The following is a 23,819-nucleotide window of genomic DNA, read 5'->3' on the forward strand; positions in this document are numbered from 1 at the left end:
AGGATAGTTCCTGACGTATCACGTTTCATGTCGTCTATCATCAGGGGAAGTAATCCAAATAGGTAAAGAAAACAGTCCTACAAGAAGGATTTAATTAACATGAGAATTGGTTCACAAAATGATGAGAACTACAGGAGGACAGAACAGGGACATACCTTAGATCAGTGGATCGATACGAAAGCGGGACATCAATGGTCCCTTACAAGTGGTAAACCCCACATATTGGGGGCGGAGCCTAACCGCTGATTAAGACGGAGGGCTAGGAGCAAGCTCTTTCCTCTACAACCCGAGCTTCTAGCAGCTAAAAGCCAGAAAATAAGCTAAAAATTGGCAAAGTCGAAAGGGATCCCTCCAAAGAACCCCTGAGAACCCCCAGAATGAAAAGGATCCAAGCGGAAATGGACAGATTCTTGAAAAGACGCATACTGTCTCTGCAGCACCCTGTGAAAAGATGACGCCGCTAGCTTATGATCAAGATTTAGATGAAGATGACGGCGCATCAGCAGAGGGAGAAGAAGAACAAGAACGGGATCAAAACACACTTACTAAAGCTTTCTTCAAAGCCACACTATCACAAGCTTTGGCCCCGATAGTACAAGAGCTCAAAGAGCTCCGGCAGGACATGAGAGACATGCGGCATCACCTAGAGAAACTTGAAACAAACCAAGATCAAGTGGTGGCCCACAACACTGCTATTGTCCGCACCTTAGAAGATCAGATCTCCTCCCTCAACATGGCATTCTTCTTGCTTGAAGATCAAGAGAACAGGAGCAGACGCAGAAACATCAGAATAAAAGGATTACCGGAATCCATACTTCATGATGACCTAGAGTCAGTAATGCTAAGCTTATGTGCCGATCTCTTGGGTACGGATAGAGCACAATCTATAATAATTGAAAGGATCCATCGGCCTCTCCGACCCACCCCAAAACCAGAAGAGGGATGTGGTCTGTGGACTATTAAGCTACAAAGACATGGCAGCCATCTTGAAGGCCTCCCGCGCGCACGCAGACCTAAGGTATGACGGTACAACTGTTCTATTCTTTCAGGATGTGGCCCCCTCTACCTTACTGAAACGCTGCATACTCAAACCCCTCACAGACCACCTAAAGCAACTAAAAATTTTATACAGGTGGCTCTTCCCATTCGGTATTACCTTCGCGGTTGAGGGCTGCCGCTGTGCGATCCGCACGCCACGTGACCTCCCATTGGCCTGGGAAATATTAGATATACAACCATTGCAGCTTGAGTCGTGGTTGCCGGTGAAGAACACCATTTCCTTACTTCCAAAACTCCCAGCGTCCACAACATGGGTTACCACCCAGTGCAAAACCCTGAACAGCAAGGGATGGCCTGCCTGAAGCTTCAAGTTCCAACGCGTAAAACTGAAGACATCACCACATTTACTTTCTGCGATGTCCCTTGACGTCATTTTAAGGACACACCAGTATTTAGAGTCTCAATCTCATCCATAGTGCCTTTTCTGACTATAAGGCCCCTTTCACACGGGCGAGTTTTCCGTGCGGGTGCGATCCGTGCGGCGAACGTATGGCACCCGCACTAAATCCTGACCCATTCATTTCTATGGGGCTGTGCACATGAGCGATGTTTTTAACGCATCACTTGTGCATTCAGTTGAAATCGCAGCATGCTCTATATTTTCCGATTTTGACGTGACGCAGGCCCCATAGAAGTGAATGGGGTGTGTGAAAATCGGATGGCATCCGCAAGCAAGTACGGATGCCGTGCGATTTGCACGCATGGTTGCTAGGAGACCATCGGGATGGAGACCCGATCATTATTATTTTCCCTTATAACATGGTTATAAGGGAAAATAATAGCATTCTGAATACAGAATGCATAGTAAACCAGCGCTAGAGGGGTTAAAAAAAATTAAAAATAATTTAACTCACCTTAGTCCACTTGCTCGCGAAGCTGGCATCTCCTTGTGTCTCCGCTGCTGATGAACAGGACCTGGGGTGAGCTACTCCATTAAATAGAGCTTAAGGACCTTCGATGACGTCACTCCGGTCATCACATGATCTTTTACCATGGTGAATCACCATGGTAAAAGATCATGTGACGTACCATGTGATGACCGGAGTGACGTCATCGAAGGTCCTTAACCTGTATTTAATGGAGCAGCTCACCCCAGGTCCTGTTCATCAGCAGCGGAGACACAAGGAGATGCCGGGCTTCGCGATCAAGTGGACTAAGGTGAGTTAAATTTTTTTTTTTTTTTTTTAACCCCTCTAGCGCTGGTTTACTATGCATTCTGTTTTCAGAATGCTATTATTTTCCCTTATAACCATGTTATAAGGGAAAATAATACAATCTTCAGAACATCAATCCCAAGCCCGAACTTCTATGAAGAAGTTCGGGTTTGGGTACCAAACATGCGCGATTTTTCTCACGCGAGTGCAACGCATGACAATGTTTTGCACTTGCGCAGAAAAAATCGCGCATTTTCCCGCAACGCACCCGGCTCTTATCCGGGCAAAAAAACTCACGCCCGTGTGAAAGAGGCCTTACTTTTGCAATCTTCTTAGTAATTTGGTGTTGGAGACTTCAGATTAAGACCAGAAGAGGACGGGAGGCGGAGCCAACAGCCTCCCTGTGAAGACATGCTTGGCTGAGCTCCGTACACTTCTTTGCTAAAGGGACAAGCTAACGTTAGCCACCAGACTTCAGGATGGTAAAAATCGGAGGACAGAAACCCACTGAACCCGCCGTAATCCCCAAAGGTCTAAATCCGGGATCAGTGGTGGCAAAATACTTGAAAAAGCAAGCTGCAGCGTCTGTGACTAAAGAACCCAAGATGGCGCCGGCAGACAAATGTGCTGCAGCGGTTTCAGATAAAGGCTGGTCCAAAGGCGACAGCGATGGAGGTGAGTCAGAATGCTACCAGTATCCAGAAAATCTATCAAACAGGCATTAGCAAAGGCCCTGTCGCCCCTCAAGCACGAGATCTCAGTGCTAACACACGAGATACAACATATAGGCCACAGAGTTGAATCCCTGGAGGCCGTACAACAGGCCACCCTAGAACACAGCTCAGCGGTCTCTAACTACCTCGCCTCATGTCAGCACCACATAAAACTCCTCCATGCTGCAATGGAAGATCAGAAAAATCGAGGAAGGAGGAATAATCTCCTGTTCAGAGGCATACCTGAGTCGGTACCTAATGGCGATCTTAAGGACACTATCATACAGATTGCTGATTCCCTCCTGAATAATAGTGAAATCTTCCAGATGATTATAGAAAGAGCTCACAGAGCTCTCAGACCAAACCCTTTAGACACCGAACCACCCAGGGATGTAATTTGTCGATTCCTGAGCTTTGCAGAGAAAAAAAAGATCCTCTATGCCTCCAGAGCCTCAAACGACATCATCTTTGGCAAATCTTCAATTGCTATATACCAAGATCTCTCTCCTATCACATTAAAAAAGAGAAGAAACCTAAAACCTCTCACAGATCACCTTCGCTCCAAACAAGTTCCCTACAGATGGACTTTTCCCTTTGGTTTAACATTCAAATATTCTGGCAAACAGATAAAGATCACCTCCTATTCGGATCTAATGGAAGCGTTCTCCATCATGGACATCTCTCCGCTGGACATTGTGGATTGGGATGCAGTATCTGATATAGCCACTCTGCCGGTTCAACCTAAAGTGACCCCATGGGAGAAATCAACCACTCCGAAAAGACAAAGATCGAAACATCGCAGCGGCAACCTGACCCCCAGAAGAATAACCGGGCCATTTATGAATTACAAATTTTTTCCCTCTAGGTAACAAAGTATTGGTGAAATTGCTCATACTCTGCATTTACCTTACCCCTACCCCACTATCCTCCCGCTTACCCACTCCTTTATTACTATTCTCTTGAAGTCTATTCTTACTCTCCTCTGTCCCAAATATAGCAAGTTACCTTACTTAGGGTAAAACCCACCGTACCCCCCAACGAAGAATCTCTCAAGCTTCAAAATGTTGAAATTGTTGCTACCTGCTTTCTTACTGTTATATTGCAGTATTGTTATTTATTTTATGTTCTTTTTATGTTTTCTTAGTTCTGGAACACATGTGTATCACTCTTCATTCAGGGGGCAGGATGTAGGCCGGACGCTCTCTCTCCTGGAGGTTGCCACGATGCTCCACTACTCCAAAATCAGACACCCCTTCCACAGATTGGATCAGATATCCGTGAGAACTTCTCTCATTTACTCACCATGACAGACCTCAAATTATCATCATACAATGTAAAGGGACTTAGATCCCCTTCTAAAAGATCACAAATATTTTCCCTCTTGTGGAAGGAAAAGTGTTCCATAGTTTTTCTCCAAGAAACCCATTATAAACACGCGAAATACTTAGATCTATCATTTTCCAAGTTCCCAAACTGGTACCATTGCGGGGCTGATGGGGCAGCCTCCAGGGGAGTGAGTGTAGGATTCAGGAAGGATGTTCCCTTTCTGTACTCCACGCATGCACAGGACCCAGAGGGCAGATATATTATTTTAAAAGGCAGTATCAGAAATAAGATGTATACCTTTGTCAACATATATGCTCCCAATAATGATCAGACCACCTGGCTGCTTTCCGTCCTAAACTTGGTGGAATCTATGCAGGAGGAAACACTCATTTTAGCAGGCGACCTTAATGTCGCTTTACAACCACTAGTTGACACTTCCTCTAAAAAATCTTCTTTCTCAGCAAGAAACCTGAAAAGACAATTCTAGACTCTACGATTTGGGTCTTGTGGGTATATGGAGATGCCTCAATCCCTCCTGCATAGATTACTCCTTTTACTCAGCTCCAGGAAATTCCTATAGTAGGATTGACTACATTTTCACTCCCAAAGACCAAATACACCTCTGTACTGAGGCGAGAATCAGAAATATCACAATCTCAGACCATGCTCCGATTTTTTGCATTCTACGTTCTCCATCAGTACCATGTAAGCCCCCAATCTGGAGACTAAACGAGTCCATACTGAGCAACGAGGACCATAAGAAGCATTTCTCATCTCTCTTAGATGAATATTTCACCATTAATAATACACCAGACATTTCCCCTCAAACCCTATGGGATGCTCACAAAGTGTTCATCAGGGGCCACTTTATTAGCAAAGGCTCCTTTTTAAAGAAACAATCGGATAAACACATTTCCTCCTTATTAGACGATATTCACATCCTAGAATCCCTTCATAAAAGATCCCAAGCAGCCCAACATCTGTCTAAACTAACTGCCCTTAGAACAGAACTTAAATACCTTTTAAAATGCAAAATCAGCAAAATATTACTTATCCTCTCAACAATTTTTTTTTGCCCATGGCAACAAAGCATCTAAATTCATGATGCAACGCATAAGGCGAAGACGTCTAGCGAGATACGCAACTTCCATAAAATCCCCTCTGGGCCATCAACTCCTTTCATCTGAGGCTATCGACGAGCAATTCAGAGTTGAAGACGAACTAGACAGGGACCCTGCTATCACCACATTTCTGGACTCTTTAAATCTCCCTACCTTGTCCAAAACCCAGCATGACGCTTTGGCCAAACCTTTTTCACTCTTAGAGCTTAAAAATGCTCTCAAGTCAACCCCCAAAGACAAGTGCCCTGGCCCTGATGGCTTCCCAACTACATATTATTCCTCTTTCCAAGATTCTCTGCTCCCTCACTTACTTTCTGTATGCAACTTAGCATTAAAAGACCAACTCTTGTCATCTGACATGACCAAAGCACTAATCACAATAATCCCTAAAGATGGGAAAGATCTAACATCATGTGCAAATTGCTGTCCCATATCTTTATTAAATATAGACCTAAAAATCCTTGCTAAAATGTTGGCCATTAGACTTCAATCCTTACTTCCTAACCTGATCCATTCTGACCAGGTAGGATTTGTGAAAGGCCGAGAAGGAAAAGATAACACCACCAAGATCCTGGATGCCCTCTTCTTTGCCTCATACAAAAAAATACCTCTAGTATTACTTGGCACCGATGCCGAAAAAGCATTTGACCTTATTAATTGGTCCTTTATCAAACACACCCTTCATAGATTTCACTTTCCTACTCCATATATCCATGCAGTGTTTGCTATGTATGTGAATTATTCTGCCTCGGTGTTAGTGAACAATCTCATTTCAAATTGATTTTCTATTAATAATGGAACAAGTCAGGGTTTCCCACTTTCCCTCTTATTATTTGTCCTCGTAATGGAAACTCTATTACAAGCCTTGAGGCAAGAGGGGGGCATCATTGGACTTAAAATTGGATTACAGGAATACAAGTTAGCAGCCTTTGCTGACAACCTTCTAATTCTTACCACTAATCCTACCAAATCTATGCCAATAATTACCTCCCTCCTACAAAAATTTGGATCCCTTTCCAACTTCAAAATAAACCCACAAAAATCCCAGATTTTACATTTAGGCATTTCCACCAACCTTATAACAGATCTCCAACGAGACTCCCCTTTCAACTGGTCATCTTGACACTTAACCTAACTAGGTATCAAATTAACTTCTCATCTACCGGATTTATTCAATCTCAATGACACCCCTCTCTTAGCGGCCATCGTTGCTCAGTTGGACTCCCTGGATCTTCCTTACCTTTCTTGGTTCGGTAGGAAGAATATGGTGATGTCCCTGATGATCCCCATACTCACTTATCTCCTACAAATCCTCCCTATTGCCATTCCGAGATCTTTCTTTAGATCTTTAACCTCCCACATCCGCCAATTCATTTGGCAGAAAAAGAGGCCTAGACTCTCTTTCTCAACTTTAACTAAGCCCCGACATCTAGGTGGCATAGGCCTACTGGATCATGAACTATATATGAAAGCTATTCGCCTAAGTAGGGTGGTAGATTGGCTCAGATTTTCTACCCACAAGCAATGGCTTTCAATAGAAACTGTGTTTCTTCCTTAATCCCTTCAGGGCCCTTTTGTTGGCGGACAGACCACTCCCCACTAGCTCTTCTATCCCAAACCCTATTATTCGTTTCACCTTAAAAGTGTGGGGGTGGTTCTCCTCCAATCATCAAGCCTTGACCCTACCCTCACCTCTCCTTCAAGTCAGAGACATCATATCCCTCGCCCCCAAGGAAATAAGAGATTCATGTCCCTCAGGAATCAAATACTCTCCGCTCATAACAACTGAATTACTAGATGCTGATGGGTGCGTCCCACTAGAAATCTTACTAAGAACTCACTTTAATATCCCTAGCCCTTATGTTTTACTCCTTAACTTTCTCAAAAAAGAGATTGCTTTCTGGACCTAAACATTGAGTGCTGGATCTCCCCAACAGTGGTTTGAAAAACTTATATCTAACACTAAATACCCCCCCAAACTGATCTCCACTTTGTATAAAAAACTAAACCTCCCCTCTGTGGATGCCAAACCTGCAATAATAGGTTTATGGGAGAAAGATCTGGGAAGACAATTTTCTCAACAAGAAATTACTAAACTTTTTACCATTCCTCACAAACTTTCACGTTGTGTCCGGGTGCAAGAAAACAGATACAAAATGCTGTCTAAATGGTATAGAACTCCAGACAAATTAGCACTTTTCTACCCCAGCATTTCAGACCAATGCTGGAGATGTGTAAAAAGTAGAGGTACATTCCTCTATATTTGGTGGAGTTGTCCATTGATACTTACCTGGTGGACAAACATTTTCCACATAAGTAATAATATCTGTAGATCTAAGTTCCCCTGTACACCTGAGATTGCTCTCTTATCCTTTGGCATCCGCGGAGGAGACCCCCATAAAGCTTCTCTCTTCTCCTATATGATATCCGCAGCTCGCATCCTGATTCCCACTATGTGGCGTTCAATAGAGACCCCCACTATAGAACAATGGACCAACAAAGTGGATCAATTTTATAGATTAGAGGAGCTTTCCCACTGGGAACTTAAAACTAGAAGCACCTTCATCCATATTTGGTCTCTCTGGAAAAACTACAGACAATTTACATAAAACTATGTACACATGCTATACATCCTATTGTACTTACCCATATGCTACTCTTGCCAAACTTTTACACATGTTTCTGTATTAGTTGTCTAAGCAATGTATCTGTGATTTACATGCTATCTGTTTTATTTCTTTCAACATTGTATACATGAGACCTTTATCTCAAGAGATAAGATATATTATCAACATAATTAACATTGCTCTTAATCATAAAAACAATAAAAAATGTTTATTACAAAAAAAGACAAGAAGAGGACTTTCTTCACAGGTTGCAAAGAAAAAATCCGGAAGAACACCAGATGTACCACCAAGATGAGCTCAACATATTTAAATACGGACTGCACTTACTCATTGATGCATCATGTTCTAGAGCATTTGGTGTTATGTCTTCTTCCTCAAAGTTTCACCTTTTTAACCCTTTCCATAGCTTTCTAGCAGCCTTACAGTTAATAAAAACGTTACCTTTATGAGCAATTCTGGACTTTTAAAACCGGCAAAAAACAACTTAGTAGCATATGCAAATGAGGGCTCGCAAGTGCCCAGGGGCGGCGTTACCCTCATGGGTGCCCAGCTAACTCAGCCTTATTGTCGCTTACCCCCACCCATTCTTTCCCTCTGACCGCCCATCTACTTACTTCTTGTTTCGCCGAGATCCCGCGCCTGCGCACTCAGTCCGTCGGCCGGCACATGCTCACTGCGATGCCCATTCCTTGTACGGCATCACAGTAATTAATGCGCATGCGCTGGCTTCGCGCCGTTATCTGGCGCATGCGCATTAATTACTGTGATGCCGTACAAGGAATGGGCATCGCAGTGCGCATGGGCCGGCCGATGGACTGAGTGCGCAGGCGCGGGATCTCGGCGAAACAAGAATTAAGTAGATGGGCGGTCAGAGGGAAATAATGGGCGGGGGAAGCGACGATAAGGCTGAGCTAGCTGGGCACCTACGAGGGTAACGCTGCCCCTGGGCACTTGCGAGCCCTCATTTGCATATGCTACTAAGTTGTTTTTTGCCGGTTTTATAAGTCCAGGATTGCTCATAAAGGTAACGTTTTTATTAACTGTAAGGCTGCTAGAAAGCTATGGGAAGGGTTAAAAAGGTGAAACTTTGATGACAGACTCCCTTTAATGAGACAGAACACAAATGCGCTGCCTTTGCAGACGATCCCCTGCTGCTCACCACAAATCCTGCACAAGCCTTCCCACACATCTTAGATCTATTCTCCACATTCGGCACATTATCTAAATTTAAAATCAACTATTCAAAATCAGAAGCCATGGGTATATCGTTACCTCCTAGTACAACCAACTCTCTCAAGATTGCCTACCCGTTCAAATGGAACTCAGATTCCCTACCTTATCTCGGAATCTCCCTCACGTCAGACCCGCAAAAACTGTACAGTGCTAATTATACCCCACTACTACAAAAAATCAAAAGCCAATTGCTCTCCTTGACTCTACCCTGGGTTTCATGGCTAGGTAGGAAAAACCTGCTCCAAATGTATATAATGCCTAAACTATTATGCCTGTTACAGATGGTCCCCATCCCACTCTCAAACAAGTTCTTTAGGCAGATCAGATCCATATTTATATCATTTTTAAGGAAAAACAAAGAATTGCACATGACCAGCTGACTAAAAGTCGAAAACATGGAGATTTGGTCAGCCCGACCTGCCGACTTATTATAAAGCTATTCAGCTAAAGAGATGGCTACAACTCTGCACCCCGAAATATAAAACTATAAGCTCAAATATAGAACTAGCCTTTATGTCTGATAAACAAATTGCAGCTCTCTGGGGACTCAATGGCACTGCTGACATCCCAACTGGCCTAGCGAAGGGACCCTTAACTTTTAGCTCAATCCACATGCAAACTCCCCTCTTGTCAGCCCCACCCAGATCCCTATTGGCAGATTATATTCCTTATATACTGGACAAAGCTACGTCCACTGCGCCTCCCTTTTGGAAACTTCTTAAAAATGTGTCTGTCTATTTGATCCTGACAATGAAAGGATCCCAGGACTCGCCCATTTCAGCAAGCTACCAAGTCATAGGGTCAAGCAACTTCCTGGCTAAAGCCGAACTTGAATGTTCCTACAAAGCACTAATCGCTAAATTTACCCCAGCCCTAGATCCTACATGGTTTGAAAGATTAGCAATGAGTCCGGCTACTCCGAAACATCTTATCTCCACTCTCTATAAGGCTTTAAATACTCCATCAGAACAAAGTACTCCTGCCTATATTAGAACTTGGGAGAGAGATTTAAAAATCTCTCTATCAGCTTCTGAAGTTGCAGATATTCACAAGAAATCACATGGCTTTTCTAGGTGTGTAGAAGTCCAGGAGCATTCCTTTAAAACCATGACTCGGTGGTATAATGACCCCAGCAAACTCCATAGGGTGGGTCTGAGGAGCTCTAACCTATGTTGGAGATGCAAACAACACGAAGGGACATTGGGACACATAATGTGGCTTTGTCCCAACATCCGCCCCTTTTGGGACCAAATAGAACAAACAATTAATATGATTTGTAAGTCCAGGATTCAGCTCGCGCCATCATCAGTCCTATTATGGCTGCCCTCTCCCACATGGAAACCATCGATATCAGACCTGACAACCATATTGGTTCAGGCAGCAAGGCTACTAATTCCAATACATTGGCTCTAAGCAGAACCTCCTACCTGAGAGCAGTGGCTATCTAAGGTTGGCCAGATATGCCTGATGGAGGAACTGGCGAGCTGGGCGGACAGGTCTCATTCTAAATATACCTTTTTGTGGCAGCCTTGGAAAATATTCTGCGATCAAAATAGCATCATACATATAAACACACATGCCTGATAAGACACTTGATTGACAACTTGTCTTTATGTGTCGCCGGACATGAGGGGATCAAATGCAACTTATTCTCTTTTCCACTTATCCTGGTAACCCTGGGAAATCCATTTCTATGCCACGAGTTTACCTAAGTTTAATGTTCTGAATATTTACTCTATATACATTAGACGGTGACCTGTTGTTGGTTCATCTGACACTTACTACCTTCCACCCCCCCCTTCCCCTTCCTATACCCTTGTCCTACTTTCCCTCTCCTCCCAATCCCTACCTTCCCCCGGCCCCATTTCCCTCCCCTTATTTCTGTGAGAAGTTCTAAAACTTCTGAGTTATTAAATGCGCACATTTTTGCCATTTACTTACCATGTAATATTACTCTGCATTTCAACTTTGTCTTATGAAAACTCTCAATAAAAAGAGATTTGTTAAAATAAAATAAAAACACATATTGCTGGGGGGACACCAATAGAAAAGCTGAATTAGTTCCATCAGCTACTTGCCAAATTACATGAAAGGCACCATGTTTATAGACACATTGCGCGCCCTGGGACTCTACAGCTCCGCCTTCCGGAGTCACGTGGTCCGGACACCTGACAGACAACGCGCTCCACCAACAAGCGCGTCCGGTGAGTGGAACGCAGCGCACCAGCCGGTGAAGCGCAGCGCCAAGTCACGTGTGGCGGGTGAGAGTCAGGAAGAATCGTGCGTGCGTTGCTATGCAGCGAGTAGACGCCGGCATGTAGCCAGCGCTCATAAAGCAATGTATATAGCATTTCATGCAGGAAATCAGGTAATAAAAAGTAGCGTATATTCTCTTAAATAAACAGAAGCAGAGAGCAATGTACTACTGAGCAAAAGAAACAAAAAACAAGGAAAGAGAGGGGAGTGGGAGACTAAGAGGGAAAGAATCCCTAATTGGGGGCAGCATACAGTATATCATGAATTCGGGATACCGGGGCCAAACTTAGATGAAGGGGGCCCAGTAAAATGACACTATTATACCCCCTATTTTTTAAAAATATTATTCTCTGCTTCTGCCCTTCTCATTCTAGTATATAGGGTGATTTGTAAGTAAAGTTTTTTTTGCGAGCAGCTAATAGGGGTGCCTATATGCAATTATATGAAGCAACCGAAATGTAGTTGCTCATTGAGACCCGTAGGGGCCATGGTTTTAAGATCATAGATCCATCTGGCCTCCCTCTGTAATATGATTTTGTCCCAATCACCACCCCTTACTGGGGGATTTACTTTGTCAATGGCCATCAAAGAGAAACGTGCAGAGCCATTATGAAAGTTGTGAACATGTTTTGCCACGGGAGTGTCCTTATATTTGGCAATGTCGTTGAGGTGTTCGCCCACCCTTCTACGAAATTCCCGGATTGTCTTGCCTACATATTCTTTTCTACATTGGCAGGCAAGCCTGGTAAATGACCCCTCTAGTCCGACAATTGATGTAATCACGAATAATGAATTCCATGCCTGTTACATTGCTTTTGAAGGATTTGCCAGTCTTGATATATTGGCAGGTGATGCACCCGCTACATCTGTAGCAGCACTGATTCGGGTTACGGAGCCAGGCACACTCTGTCAATGTTTTTGGGGTGTATTGGCTCTGTACAAGTTTGTCCCGTAGGCTCCTACCTCGTCTGTAAGTTATGTGGGGATAGTCTTCCAACACTTCCCTCAGATCTGGGTCCATCAAAAAGATGTGCCAGTTCCTGTCAATTATGCTTTTAACCCCTTAAGGACTTAGGACATACCGGTACGCCATGTTTCCCGAGTCCTTAAGGACCCATTACGTACCGGTACGTCCTGTGTATTTTTGCAATCACCACCGCTCGGTGGGCGGTGATCGGAACCCGGTGCCAGACCTGCGGTTTGCAGCTTTTACCTGCGGTTGCGGCGGCGGGCTGTGCCATCGGGTCCCCATGCGGCTGTAGGGAAGACCCGATGGCATGGAAGGCAGTGCGATGCCTAAGGAAGGCATCGCGCTGCCTTTCGGTGATGAGCCTGTGAGATCCAGCCCCCTGGATCTCACAGGCCGGAAGTTGTATGAGTAATACTCACTGTATTACTCATACAGCCAATGCATTCCAATACAGAAGTATTGGGATGCATTGTAAAGGATTAGACCCCCAAAAGTTCAAGCCCCAAAGTGGGACAAAAGATAAAGTAAAAAAAAAGTTGAAAAAATTAAGTTTTCCCCCCAAAATTTCAAAGTTTTAAGTAAAAATAAACAAAAACGTCATTTTCCCCAAATAAAGTTAAATTTTTTTTGTAAAAAATAGGGGATAAAAAAAAGTATACATATTAGGTATCGCCGTGTCCGTATCGACCGACTCTATAAACATATCACATGACCTAACCCTTCAGATGAACACCGTAAAAAAAAAACTAAAATAAACTGTGCAAATAATTTTTTTGTCATCTTGCATCACAGAACGTACAACAGCAAGCGATCAAAAAGGCGTTTGCCCACCAAAATAGTACCAATCTAACCGTCACCTCATCACGCAAAAAAACTATGACTCAGAATATGGCGACACTAAAACATCATTTTTGTTTTGTTTTAAAAAAGCTGTTATTGTGTAAAACTTACATAAATAAAAAAAAGGATACATATTTGGTATCGCCACGTTCGTATCATTCGTACCGGCGATCAAAAAGTCATATGCACCCCAAAATAGTGCCAATCAAATCGTCATCTCATCCCGCCAAAAATGAGACCCTAACTAAGATAATCGCCCAAAAACTGAAAAAAATATGGCTCTCAGAATATGGAGACACTAAAACATGATTTTTTTTTTTTGTTTCAAAAATGATATTATTGTGTAAAACTTACATAAAGAAAAAAAAGTATACATATTAGGTATCGCTGCGTCCATATCAACCGGCTCTATAAAAATATCACATGACCTAACCCCTCAGATGAACACCGTAAAAAATTTAAAATAAAAACTGTGCTAAATAAACAATTTTTTGTCACTTTACATCACTAAAAGTGTAATAGCAAGCTATCAAAAAGTCACACGCACCCCAAAATAGTGCCAATAAAACCGTCATCTCATCCCACAAAAATAATACCCTACCCAAGGTAATTGCCCAAAAACTGAAAAAATTATAGCTCTCAGACTATGGAAACATGAAAAAATGAAAAACCTTGTGTAAAACTTACACAAATAAATAAAAAGTATACATATTAGTTATCGCTGCATCCGTGACAACCTGGTCTATAAAATATCACATGATCTAACCTGTCAGATGAATGTTGTAAATAATAAAAACGGTGCCAAAGCAGCTATTTCTTGTTATCTTGCCTCACAAAAAGTGTAATATAGAGCAACCAAAAATCATATGTACCCTAAACTAGTACCAACAAAAATACTTCCACCCTATCCCGTAGTTTCTAAAATGGGGTCACTTTTTTGGAGTTTCTACTCTAGGGGTGCATCAGGGGGGCTACAAATGGGACATGGTGTTAAAAAAAAACAGTCCAGCAAAACCTGCCTTCCAAAAACCGTATGGCATTCCTTTCCTTCTGCGCCCTGCCGTGTGCCCGTACAGCAGTTTATGACCACATATGGGGTGTTTCTGTAAACTACAGAATCTGGGCCATAAATATTGAGTTTGGTTGTTAACCCTTGCTTTGTAACTGGAAAGAAAATTATTAAAATGGAAAATCAGCCAAAAAAGTGAAATTTTGAAATTGTATCTCTATTTTCCATTAATTCTTGTGGAACACCTAAAGGGTTAACAACGTTTGCAAAATCAGTTTTGAATACCTTGAGGGGTGTAGTTTCTTAGATGGGGTCACTTTTATGGAGTTTCTACTCTAGGGGTGCATCAGGGGGGCTTCAAATGGGACATGGTGATCCACTGATCTAAGGTATGTCCCTGTTCTGTCCTCCTTTAGTTCTTATCTTTTTGTGAACCAATTCTCATGTTGATTATATCCTTCTTGTAGGACTGTTTTCTTTACCTATATGGATTACTTCCCCTGATGATAGACGACTTAAAACGTGACATGTCGGGAACTATCCTATAGGGCACAATAGGGATACCCCCCTATTCTAGGGTTAGGTATCCGGACGGGGCCGCCCCTTGCGGGGTAGGAACTCTGTTTAGACAGGCAGGGCCGGATTAGCAATGTCCCCATCCCCATTCATGGATTAATAGGGATACTTGTTCCCTGCGTTGTCTACGTTTTGAAACTACCCACGACCACTCCAAGATACCAGCCTAGACGTGGTGCATCTCCTTTACCACGCTTGGCCTCTCCCTATCGGGGTTGCGTCGGAATGGTAAGACTGTTCCTTATTTCTAAATCCATATTTACTATCCTTTGAACGTGGCGCTAGGTTTTAATAATGGTTAGTAAAAGTTATATTTTAGCTCCCTTTTTGCTCCCCTAGGGGAATTGTTGTTTGCTCACTGGAGCTTCAATGAGCCTTGTGGTCCCCTGACAGCTACCAAGCACAGAATACTTTGTATAGTAGCTGTTCTTGGTATTGCATTTCAGGCGAATGGGACTGAGCTGCAACTAGGCTGCTTGAATGATGTACGGTGATGTTATATGGCCCACAAAGAGGCCTAAGTGCCCATGGAGTGCCAAGGCTTCATCAAACGGCTAATTAGTGGAGATGTAGTGAATCGGACCCCCACCAATCTGATATTGTTAACTTATGCTCAGGATAGACTAACTCCTTTAAGTGCTCCTTCTAATAATTTAGTATTTTCTATATAGGCTTGTTAAACCAGACAGTCCCCTTAACTCAAAAAAATTATGTTCACTGAAGATTTTAAGATTGTTTTTAAAAATTTACCTCATGACTTCCATCGGCCCACAAAACTAAACTTGAGTTGACAATGAAACTATGGTTATATCCAGCCAAAGTGTTGTAATGTCCAATTTTCACTTGGGTCATTGAACCATCTGAATGTCTCTGCCAGTTGATGATGTCATACATTGCTGTCGGATCACCGTTTTCATTGAAGAAAAGTTCTCTCTTGTTTCCAAAAGACACATGTACTTTCTTAAAGTAGTATAAAAGCTAAGACAAGTAGAGGGACAAACAAAATAGACAATATTATTTTATGCCTGGGGGGTTATGAATAGGAATACCTTCCTAAAGGGCACCTGTCAGACCCCCTGTTTGTCTCCATGGACTTGAATGAGGTAGTGGGAAATAGTTGAACAGTAAAGAAAAGTGGTTGCCAGGGCACATAAATTGGGCTTTTCTAAACAACTGCATTATAAATCTTGTAATATTTACCTGCCATGGTTCAAACTTCCTCAAATCAGCGCATTTCCCACCTAAAAATGGCCCATCCAATACATTGCAATGTGTGAGGTCCTCCAGCGCTTTCGCTATCACATGTACGGCAGAATAAACATTGTAGGAAGCTCTTAAATTTGAAACATCATTGTAGAGATTTTGTATGCTTGATAGGTCCTCATACCCCGTACATATATTAGACTCATTTTTATGACTGTTGGGGTTACCTTCGATAGGAAAAGAACATCCAAATGCCTCTTCCCAAAACATCTTGGCCCATTTGACCCCTGGAACATTGTAGGGGTTTATATTGTTGAGATATTCTTGAAACCCTTTTAAGCTAGAGCTAGGGAAAGCGAATCCAATGGTCCCAGTAAGTATGGAAGAGTATCTATCTACTGAGAGTACTTTCGATATGGACCAAGCTTCACTGGCTACAAAGATTTTTCCTGATACATTTTGTGCCAACAGCTCTTCCAACAATGGTATGAAATAAATGTCCGTAGAGAAAGCCACCACTACTTTAGTCGTTGATCTCTTGATGACTTTGGCAATGTTTTGAATATTGCTGTAGGACCGAATACTTGATATAAATTGTGTGAAGGCCAAGCAGGCTCCAGACCTTAAAATTTCCTGTTTCATGACTTTGATTCCCTCTCGACCGTAGTCATTGTCATAGGCAATGAGCCCAACCCAATTCCATCTAAAATGTTTGATCATTTGAGCCAATCCCAAAGACTGGAAAGCATCACTTGGCACAGTCCTGAAGAAGGAGGGAAATTGTGTTCTGTCACTCAGTAGAGGGCTGGTTGAGAAATAGCTGACCTACAATGTAGAAAGTGGTGTCAGGCTTTAAGATATAATTAGTATTTACAATATTATTTACAGTAATATATACTGAATATCACTTATTGTCATAAGCATGTTATAAGTCACCCTTATCCACCAGACATAAGAAAATAGGACTCCCTTAACCCATATGGAGCACTCAGCTGAACCTGAAAATGCCTAAATTTGACACTCTGATGATTTGCCACTTTTAATGACCACATTGAGGGATCAATTGGGGGACAAAATTATTTAATCAGTCTATGCATTGTTATATTTTAGTATACCATCAGCATAACTAGAGGCATCTGCTACACTGGTTCCTGCTGGAGCCCAAGAGCCCATCACCCACATAAGAAGACAGTAATGGTGGGAGCCCTGTTAGGTCATGTTCACTTGTGTGAAAATCTGAAATGTAGATCCATGGCAGAAATCCAAGGCTTGCATTCTATGCATATGGTTTGCAGCATACAGCTAGGGGATGGCTACACCTGTCCTATAAAGTAATGTGAACTGGTTGGGGGATATTAGAAATTGTGTTTCAGATTTTAATTCATAGAAGCATAGAATGTGTCGGCAGATAAGAACCATTTGGCCCATTTAGTCTGCCCATAATTCATAATTCTTGTGTCTTTTAAAATTGTTCAATTCACTTGGATTTCCATTTAGACCTGGTAGTGTGGGACAGGGGGATCAGGTAGGGCTCTTTCACACGAGCAGATGCCGTGTGGGTAACCTGATGCGTGAAAGAGAGCCAAGCCCCGTTCCGGACAGCAGAGACACGGAGCAGTAACATGATTAATAATGCTCCGTGCCTCTCTGTGACCTTTTGACTACAAAATCACAGTGAGATAAAGTTGTCACCGTGATTTTGTAGTAAAAAGGTTACAGAGAGGCAAAGAGCATTGTCAATCATTGACTTTCAATGTAAGTCAGGATGGATCCGTTTTGACTTAGACTTTTTTTTGAAAGAATAATGCAAACGGATCTGTTCTGAACGGATACAAGCGTTTGCATTATCGGTGCGGATCCGTCTGTGCAGATACAAGACGGATCCGCACCGAACGCAGGTGTAAAAGTAGCCCTACCCGTACATACTAAATGGTAAAACACTGGCTAACACTGACATGGAAAAGGACCTAGGAATTTTAGTGGACAGCAGAAACTAGTGTCAGGCAGCTGCTGCCAAGGCCAATAAGATATTAAATATTAGAGATAAGCGAATCGAAGATGATGAAGTGGAATTCGATCTGAATTTCAGGAAAAATTAGATTTGCACCGAATCCAAATTTCCTCATGCTTCGTGGTAACGAATCACATTTTTTCCTAAAATGGCTGCTGCACGTGTGAGGAGATGGAGCAAGGAACTCTGGGAACGAAGGATGACCCACAATGCCATGCATGCAGCCAATCAGCAGCCAGCCAGCCCTGTGATGTCACAGCCCTATAAATAGCCTCAGCCATCTTGGATTCAGACATTTTCCAGTGTACTTAGTGCAGGGAGAGACGTCAGCAGACGCTAGGGACAGTGCTAGGAAAGACTTTAAAACTTTTATTTTGCTGACTAGAGGAAACATTCCACAGCATTTATGTAGAACAGGGTTCAGTAGGGGAGGTTGCAGCCTGGGTAATAGGAACAATCCTAGTACACCTTTCTGCACTGACTGGGGACCCAAATTGCAATTATACTGCTCTGTAATTCCAGCAAACCGTTCTTGTTATTAGGGTGCAAGTGCTGTTTTAATACAGCTATTAACAGGGTTTATTACAAGGAAATATTTCTATGTCTAATTTGCCCTTGTGCGGTGCAGTTATATGTTCTAAAGCATTTTTTGTCTTGTATTAGTGGGGAAAAGGGCTTATTAGCCCTTGGCTTGTATTGGTGCACAAAAATATATATTATCTGCTGTTCAGCGGTGAAGTTATATGTTCTAAAGCCATTTGTGGCGTGTATTAGTGGTAAAAAAAAAAAGGACTTTTTTGGGGTGTTTTAATTTCTGTAACGGATCTCCTGGCACCCTGACTGGGTACCTCCGTTGATGGATGCCCCTAGTGCTTCCTGAGGACTCCAAGCCCTGCACTTAACACCCTAAGCACTGCTGACCCTATGAACCGCCGCAGCTTGGTTGGGATCTCGCCGTCTTCCACCCACCCTGGGCCCAAGACCAGGATCCAGTTTCCAGTGGGTAGAACCATGTTGCAATACCAGGGGAGTATAATACCGATAGCAATCCTGAGAGTAAATATAGCTATTCCCCCCCACACATGAGATGAGACTCTATGTTGAGGGTAAAACAGGAACTGACTTTATTGAAGACCAACTTAATATATATAGTTCAAGAAGTCTAACAACATAACGCAATCAAAACATGAACAGCATGCAAACAAACATCCCCCCCCCCCCAGTATCTTAATGAATGAATAGGGAGAGAGAAAACACATGTGATGGGATTATCTCCTGAGTGTATCATAGGGTGATCTACTCATCTACACTGGAGTTAACCTTTTTTGTGTTGCTAGATTCACACCCTGCACATTTAATGGGCAATAGGAAAGATGCGGCCTCTAACTTCACACATAAAGCAGGGTTTATAGTTACTTGTAACCCCAAAAGGTCTGAGGGGGTCTCCATAGTTCTGGGACCAGAGTCTGTAGGAAGGAGGCTAACCCTCAGGCTTCTCCAGCAGTCCCAGTGACTGTTTAGTCTATCACATTTCTCCCCTCCCAACAGTAGTCTAACCAGGTACCTGACCTCCTGTCGGTCAGTGCCTGAGTTAGTCGAGTGGCCCACCCATAAACAAACACTGGTCCTGTTGAACTCTGGGGCCTGGCTCTGTTCTGTATGTCCCCAGCTGTTGAGTGGGTGTCTCCTACTCCTTGCTGCATTGTTGCTCTCTAGCTTGGAGTTGTGGGTACTTGGTGGGCAGAGGCTAACTTCTCTCTGCCTGGATGCCAGCTTTTCCACTGGGATGGGGTCAGTGGGTATTGCTGTGTCCTCCGATACCGCCAGGACCCGGTTGAGCAGCTGCTGCTGAGGAGTAGGACCGATGGTCCTGCCTCCTGATACTTCCAGCTGCCCAGCATCTCTGAAGGGCTGGTAGAGAGACCTCGGTCCCATCTCCACCTGCCGACTGGGGTCCTCCCAGGACCAGTCTATGAGGTCCCTCTGTAATTGTGAAAAGGGACCAGCTGTCTCCTCTTCTGGTATTTCAGGCTGCCACTGGGGAAAGAGACCGGTTGTCTCCTCTCCCTGTAGGGTAAGCTGCCGCTGGGGAGTCAGATCGACTGTCTCGACTCCAGGTAATGCTGACTGGTGCTGTGTAGTGGGACTGACCATCTCCACGCTCAGTGATGCTTGTTGCTACAGTTGACGAGGGACCTACAATCTCCTCTCCCTGTGATGCTGACTGCTGCTGGGGAGAGAGACCGGTTGTCTGCTCTCCCAATAATATACTTGGCTGCTGGGGAGTAGGACCGACTGCCCCTACTCTCAGGAACTCTGGCTGTAGTTGTGGATCTGGGCCAGCTGCCCAGCATCCCTGAAGGACCAGTAGAGAGACCTCGGTCCCATCTCCACCCGCCGACTGAGGGTCCTCCCAGGAACAGTCTATGCGGTCCCTTACCTCCCCAGCTGGTAGTGAAGCCGGGGATACCTAAGTCTTCCCAGCTGTATGGTTGTAGGTCTCGGACTGCCACCCAGCTCTCCTGCAGTGTATATTGGGGCCGATTTGAGCTGAGGAGGTATTGGTAATCCTGCTTCAGCTCCCACTTCATTGTCACTAGAAATGCCAGGTCTCGTCTCACCTCTCTCGCTGTAGCCCAATCATGCATAGCCTCCCTGTAGTCATAGATATCCCAGAACCGGCACTCTCCAGCATCTCCGAACTCTGGTTCTGCGAAGGCCTCAAACAACAGGCCTGTGCCATCGTAATCCTCACCCTCGGGACTGTTGTGCTCAGCCATACAGGGGGAGGGCCGAATCAAGTACAACCAGAGTGCCTGGTAGGCATTGTCTAGCCAAAGTTCCTTCCATACCAGGCTCTCGAGTTCTGTCACCCACTCATCCAGATGCTGCTTATCGTTTGGATCTTGTTGAGATCTTTGGTCTTTTCCCTGGCTGTAATCTTTTTTCCCCTCCAATTCTATGAACTGCACAGGCGTCTTTCTGGTCATGGTAGGTTGACTGTGTCTTCTCACACTTTGGGAACAGAGGCTTCCGGTAGTAGTTTGGTGGCTCATCAGGTGTTTGAGATGTAGTCTGAGAGGTTGTTTCTACATTCTTCTTTAGTTCATCTGACTGTTGGCACGTGTCTTCCTTTTCATACACAAACTTGTAGTATGCCTTTAACACCTTGCACAAAAGGTCACAGAACTTATTGAAGTCCACCTCCCCATCATTATTCTCATCAAGAATTGCTAGTAAACTTGAAATTGTGTTTGGATCTTTCGATTTCTTGATGACCTCTGCAAATTCGTTCTGAGTAAGGAGGTTGAGTTCCTCACTATTCAACTTATTTTGGCTATAATCATTCTCAGAATATTTCTGGAAACATTTGATGACATCCTCGATTGCTGAGATGAGTCCTGGCATGATTACAGGTCGTTAGATGGTCCTCTCACTCCCATCTTCAAGATTTTTCTCGAGCTGCACCTACTCTGTGGAATACTCTGCCCAGGAATATTAGATCAATTCACAACTTCACTATTTAATTTTTATTTATTTATTTGATCTAACAGTATGCCAGACAGAGAAGTGCCAGGCCATGCACAGGGGAGTGGCAGAGGCCTAAATGTTTCTGGCGCAGGCACAAGTCGCAGCAGAGTAAGGGGGCTTGGCAGCAGGAGTTGCAGAGAGAGGCCTGAGCTCCCGGTGTCATCTAGCAGTCGTGTCTGGACCAGCAGCCCAGCGGTGCTTAAATGATTGACTCGGTCATCCACCTCATCCCAAGTGACATCAGACACCTCCAGCCAAGAGTCGGTGGGTTCGTCAGACACAAACCTTAGTTGGCATGGTCCGGGTGCAAGCCCTGTGCCTTCCCCTTTCCTCAACCTGTCTGTCCTTTTCTGTTCCCTCAACCAGACAAGTATTATATGCTGTAGGCTTAGCTCCACTATACAGCGAGGATGAGCTACTAGAGAAAAGTCAGAAGCTACTGGCCAGCCAAGATGTAGAGGAGCCATCCTCCGCTTCCGGTAGGTGGGCAAGTAGTGATGAGTAGAATTGAGCGGACACCTGGATGTTCGGGTTCAGCCGAACTTGAAAAAAAAGTTCGGGTTCGGGACCCGAACTTGACCCCGAACCCCATTGAAGTCAATGGGGACCCGAACTTTTGGGCACTATAATGGCTCTAAAATAGTCCTGGAAAGAGCTAGAGGGCAGCAAAAGGCATCAAAATGTGCTTAAGAGCATGACAACTGTTCTGCAAACGAATGTGGATAGAGAAATGACTTAAAATAACATAAAATACTGAAAAATTAAAAATAACAATCTGGATCTAGGAGTAGGAGGTTAAGGAGGCGGTGGATGGGTTGATGTGGCGGTGTAGGTTGACGTGTCGGTGTAGGTTGACGTGGCGGTGTAGGTGGAAGCGGCGGTGAAGGAGGAATAGGTAGCCAACACTGATTTGTGTTATTTTTTATTTTTAAATTGGGGTATCCACCAAAATATTGGGACATATAACAAAATAAAACAAAGAATAAGTGCACTTGAGTACAAGAATGGATGGTTGAGGCTAGCATAAATGTCTATTCTGCACAAGGTACGGACAAGTCCTGTGGGATCCATGCCTGGTTCATTTTAATAAACATAAGCTTGTCCACATTGGCTGCGGCCTGTGATAATGCTCTCTGCCGGCTAAACACACGTTCACACTATACACTGGCTGCAGGGCAGGTCAGCACCTCCAAGGCTGACAAAGCTTTTCCACATTTGGGCCATGCTAACCCTGTATTCTCAGGTGCTGGCGGTGCCCCAGCTGCGTTGGCGACCACTTCCTCCTCCTCTGCCTTCACCTCGTGCTTCCACTGTGCCCCCGCTGTCAGGTGGGAATGCCATCAGCAGCGTGCGCTTGTAGTCACGCATCTTCCGATCAGTAACAGATGTTTTCACAGAATTTAGCTCCCTGTCAGCAATGCAGAGCAGGGGTTCATTCACGGCAAAAGGGGGTTCATGTCACCCAGCAATAGAACAGAGGATTTTGAGAGCTTTAGGCCCCTGTCACCCAGGCACAGCAGGGGTTTGTATACGCCAAAAATGGTAAAATGTCACCCGACAATTGAAAATAAGATTTTTTTTAATTTAGGGCACTAAAATTGGCACTTATTTAAATTAAAATGGCTCTAAAATAGTCCTTGAAAAGGCTAGAGGGATGTAAAAGGCAGTAAAATGTGCTTAAGAGCATGGCAACTGTTCTGCAAACAAATGTGGATAGGGAAATAACTTAAAATGAAATAAAATAACTAAAAATTGTAAATTATTAACCTGCAACTCAGAGAAGGAGGTGAATATAGAGTCGGAGGTTGAGGAGGCGGTGAATGTCGTGTTGTAGGTGGAGGCAGCAATGGAGGAGGAACAGGTATCCAACAATGTTTTTATTTTATTTTTTATTGGGGTAGGTAGCCCCTAAAATATTGAGACAAATAAAAAAATAAGAAAACAAAGAATAATTGCACTTGACTTGAGTACAAGAATGTATGTTTGATGGTGGTATAAATTTCTATTCTGCACAAGGTACAGACAAGTCTTGTGGGATCCATGCCTGGTTCATTTTAATGAACGTGACCTTGTCCACGTTGGCTGTGGACAGGAGGCCTCGTCTGTCTGTAATGACGCCTCCTGCCGTGCTAAATACACGTTCAGATAATACACTGGCTGCAGGGCCGGCCAGCACCTCCAAGGCATACA

The 23,819-nt window shown here is 43.8% G+C and overlaps 1 protein-coding gene across 1 annotated transcript in view; it reads right to left on the reverse strand.

Annotated features, from left to right (window-relative positions):
* The window catches only part of LOC122925511 (extracellular calcium-sensing receptor-like), a 63,576-nt gene that overhangs the window by 21,083 nt on the left and 18,674 nt on the right, over positions 1 to 23,819 (reverse strand). The window contains exons 2-3 of the mRNA XM_044276865.1: positions 16,085 to 16,912; positions 15,635 to 15,862 (exon numbers count right to left, since the gene is read on the reverse strand). Of these exons, the coding sequence (XP_044132800.1) occupies positions 15,635 to 15,862; positions 16,085 to 16,912 (1,056 nt within the window). The remainder of the gene's footprint in view (positions 1 to 15,634; positions 15,863 to 16,084; positions 16,913 to 23,819) is intronic.

Source organism: Bufo gargarizans, chromosome 2, assembly GCF_014858855.1.
Source record: "Bufo gargarizans isolate SCDJY-AF-19 chromosome 2, ASM1485885v1, whole genome shotgun sequence".
Taxonomy (NCBI): Eukaryota; Metazoa; Chordata; class Amphibia; order Anura; family Bufonidae; genus Bufo; species Bufo gargarizans.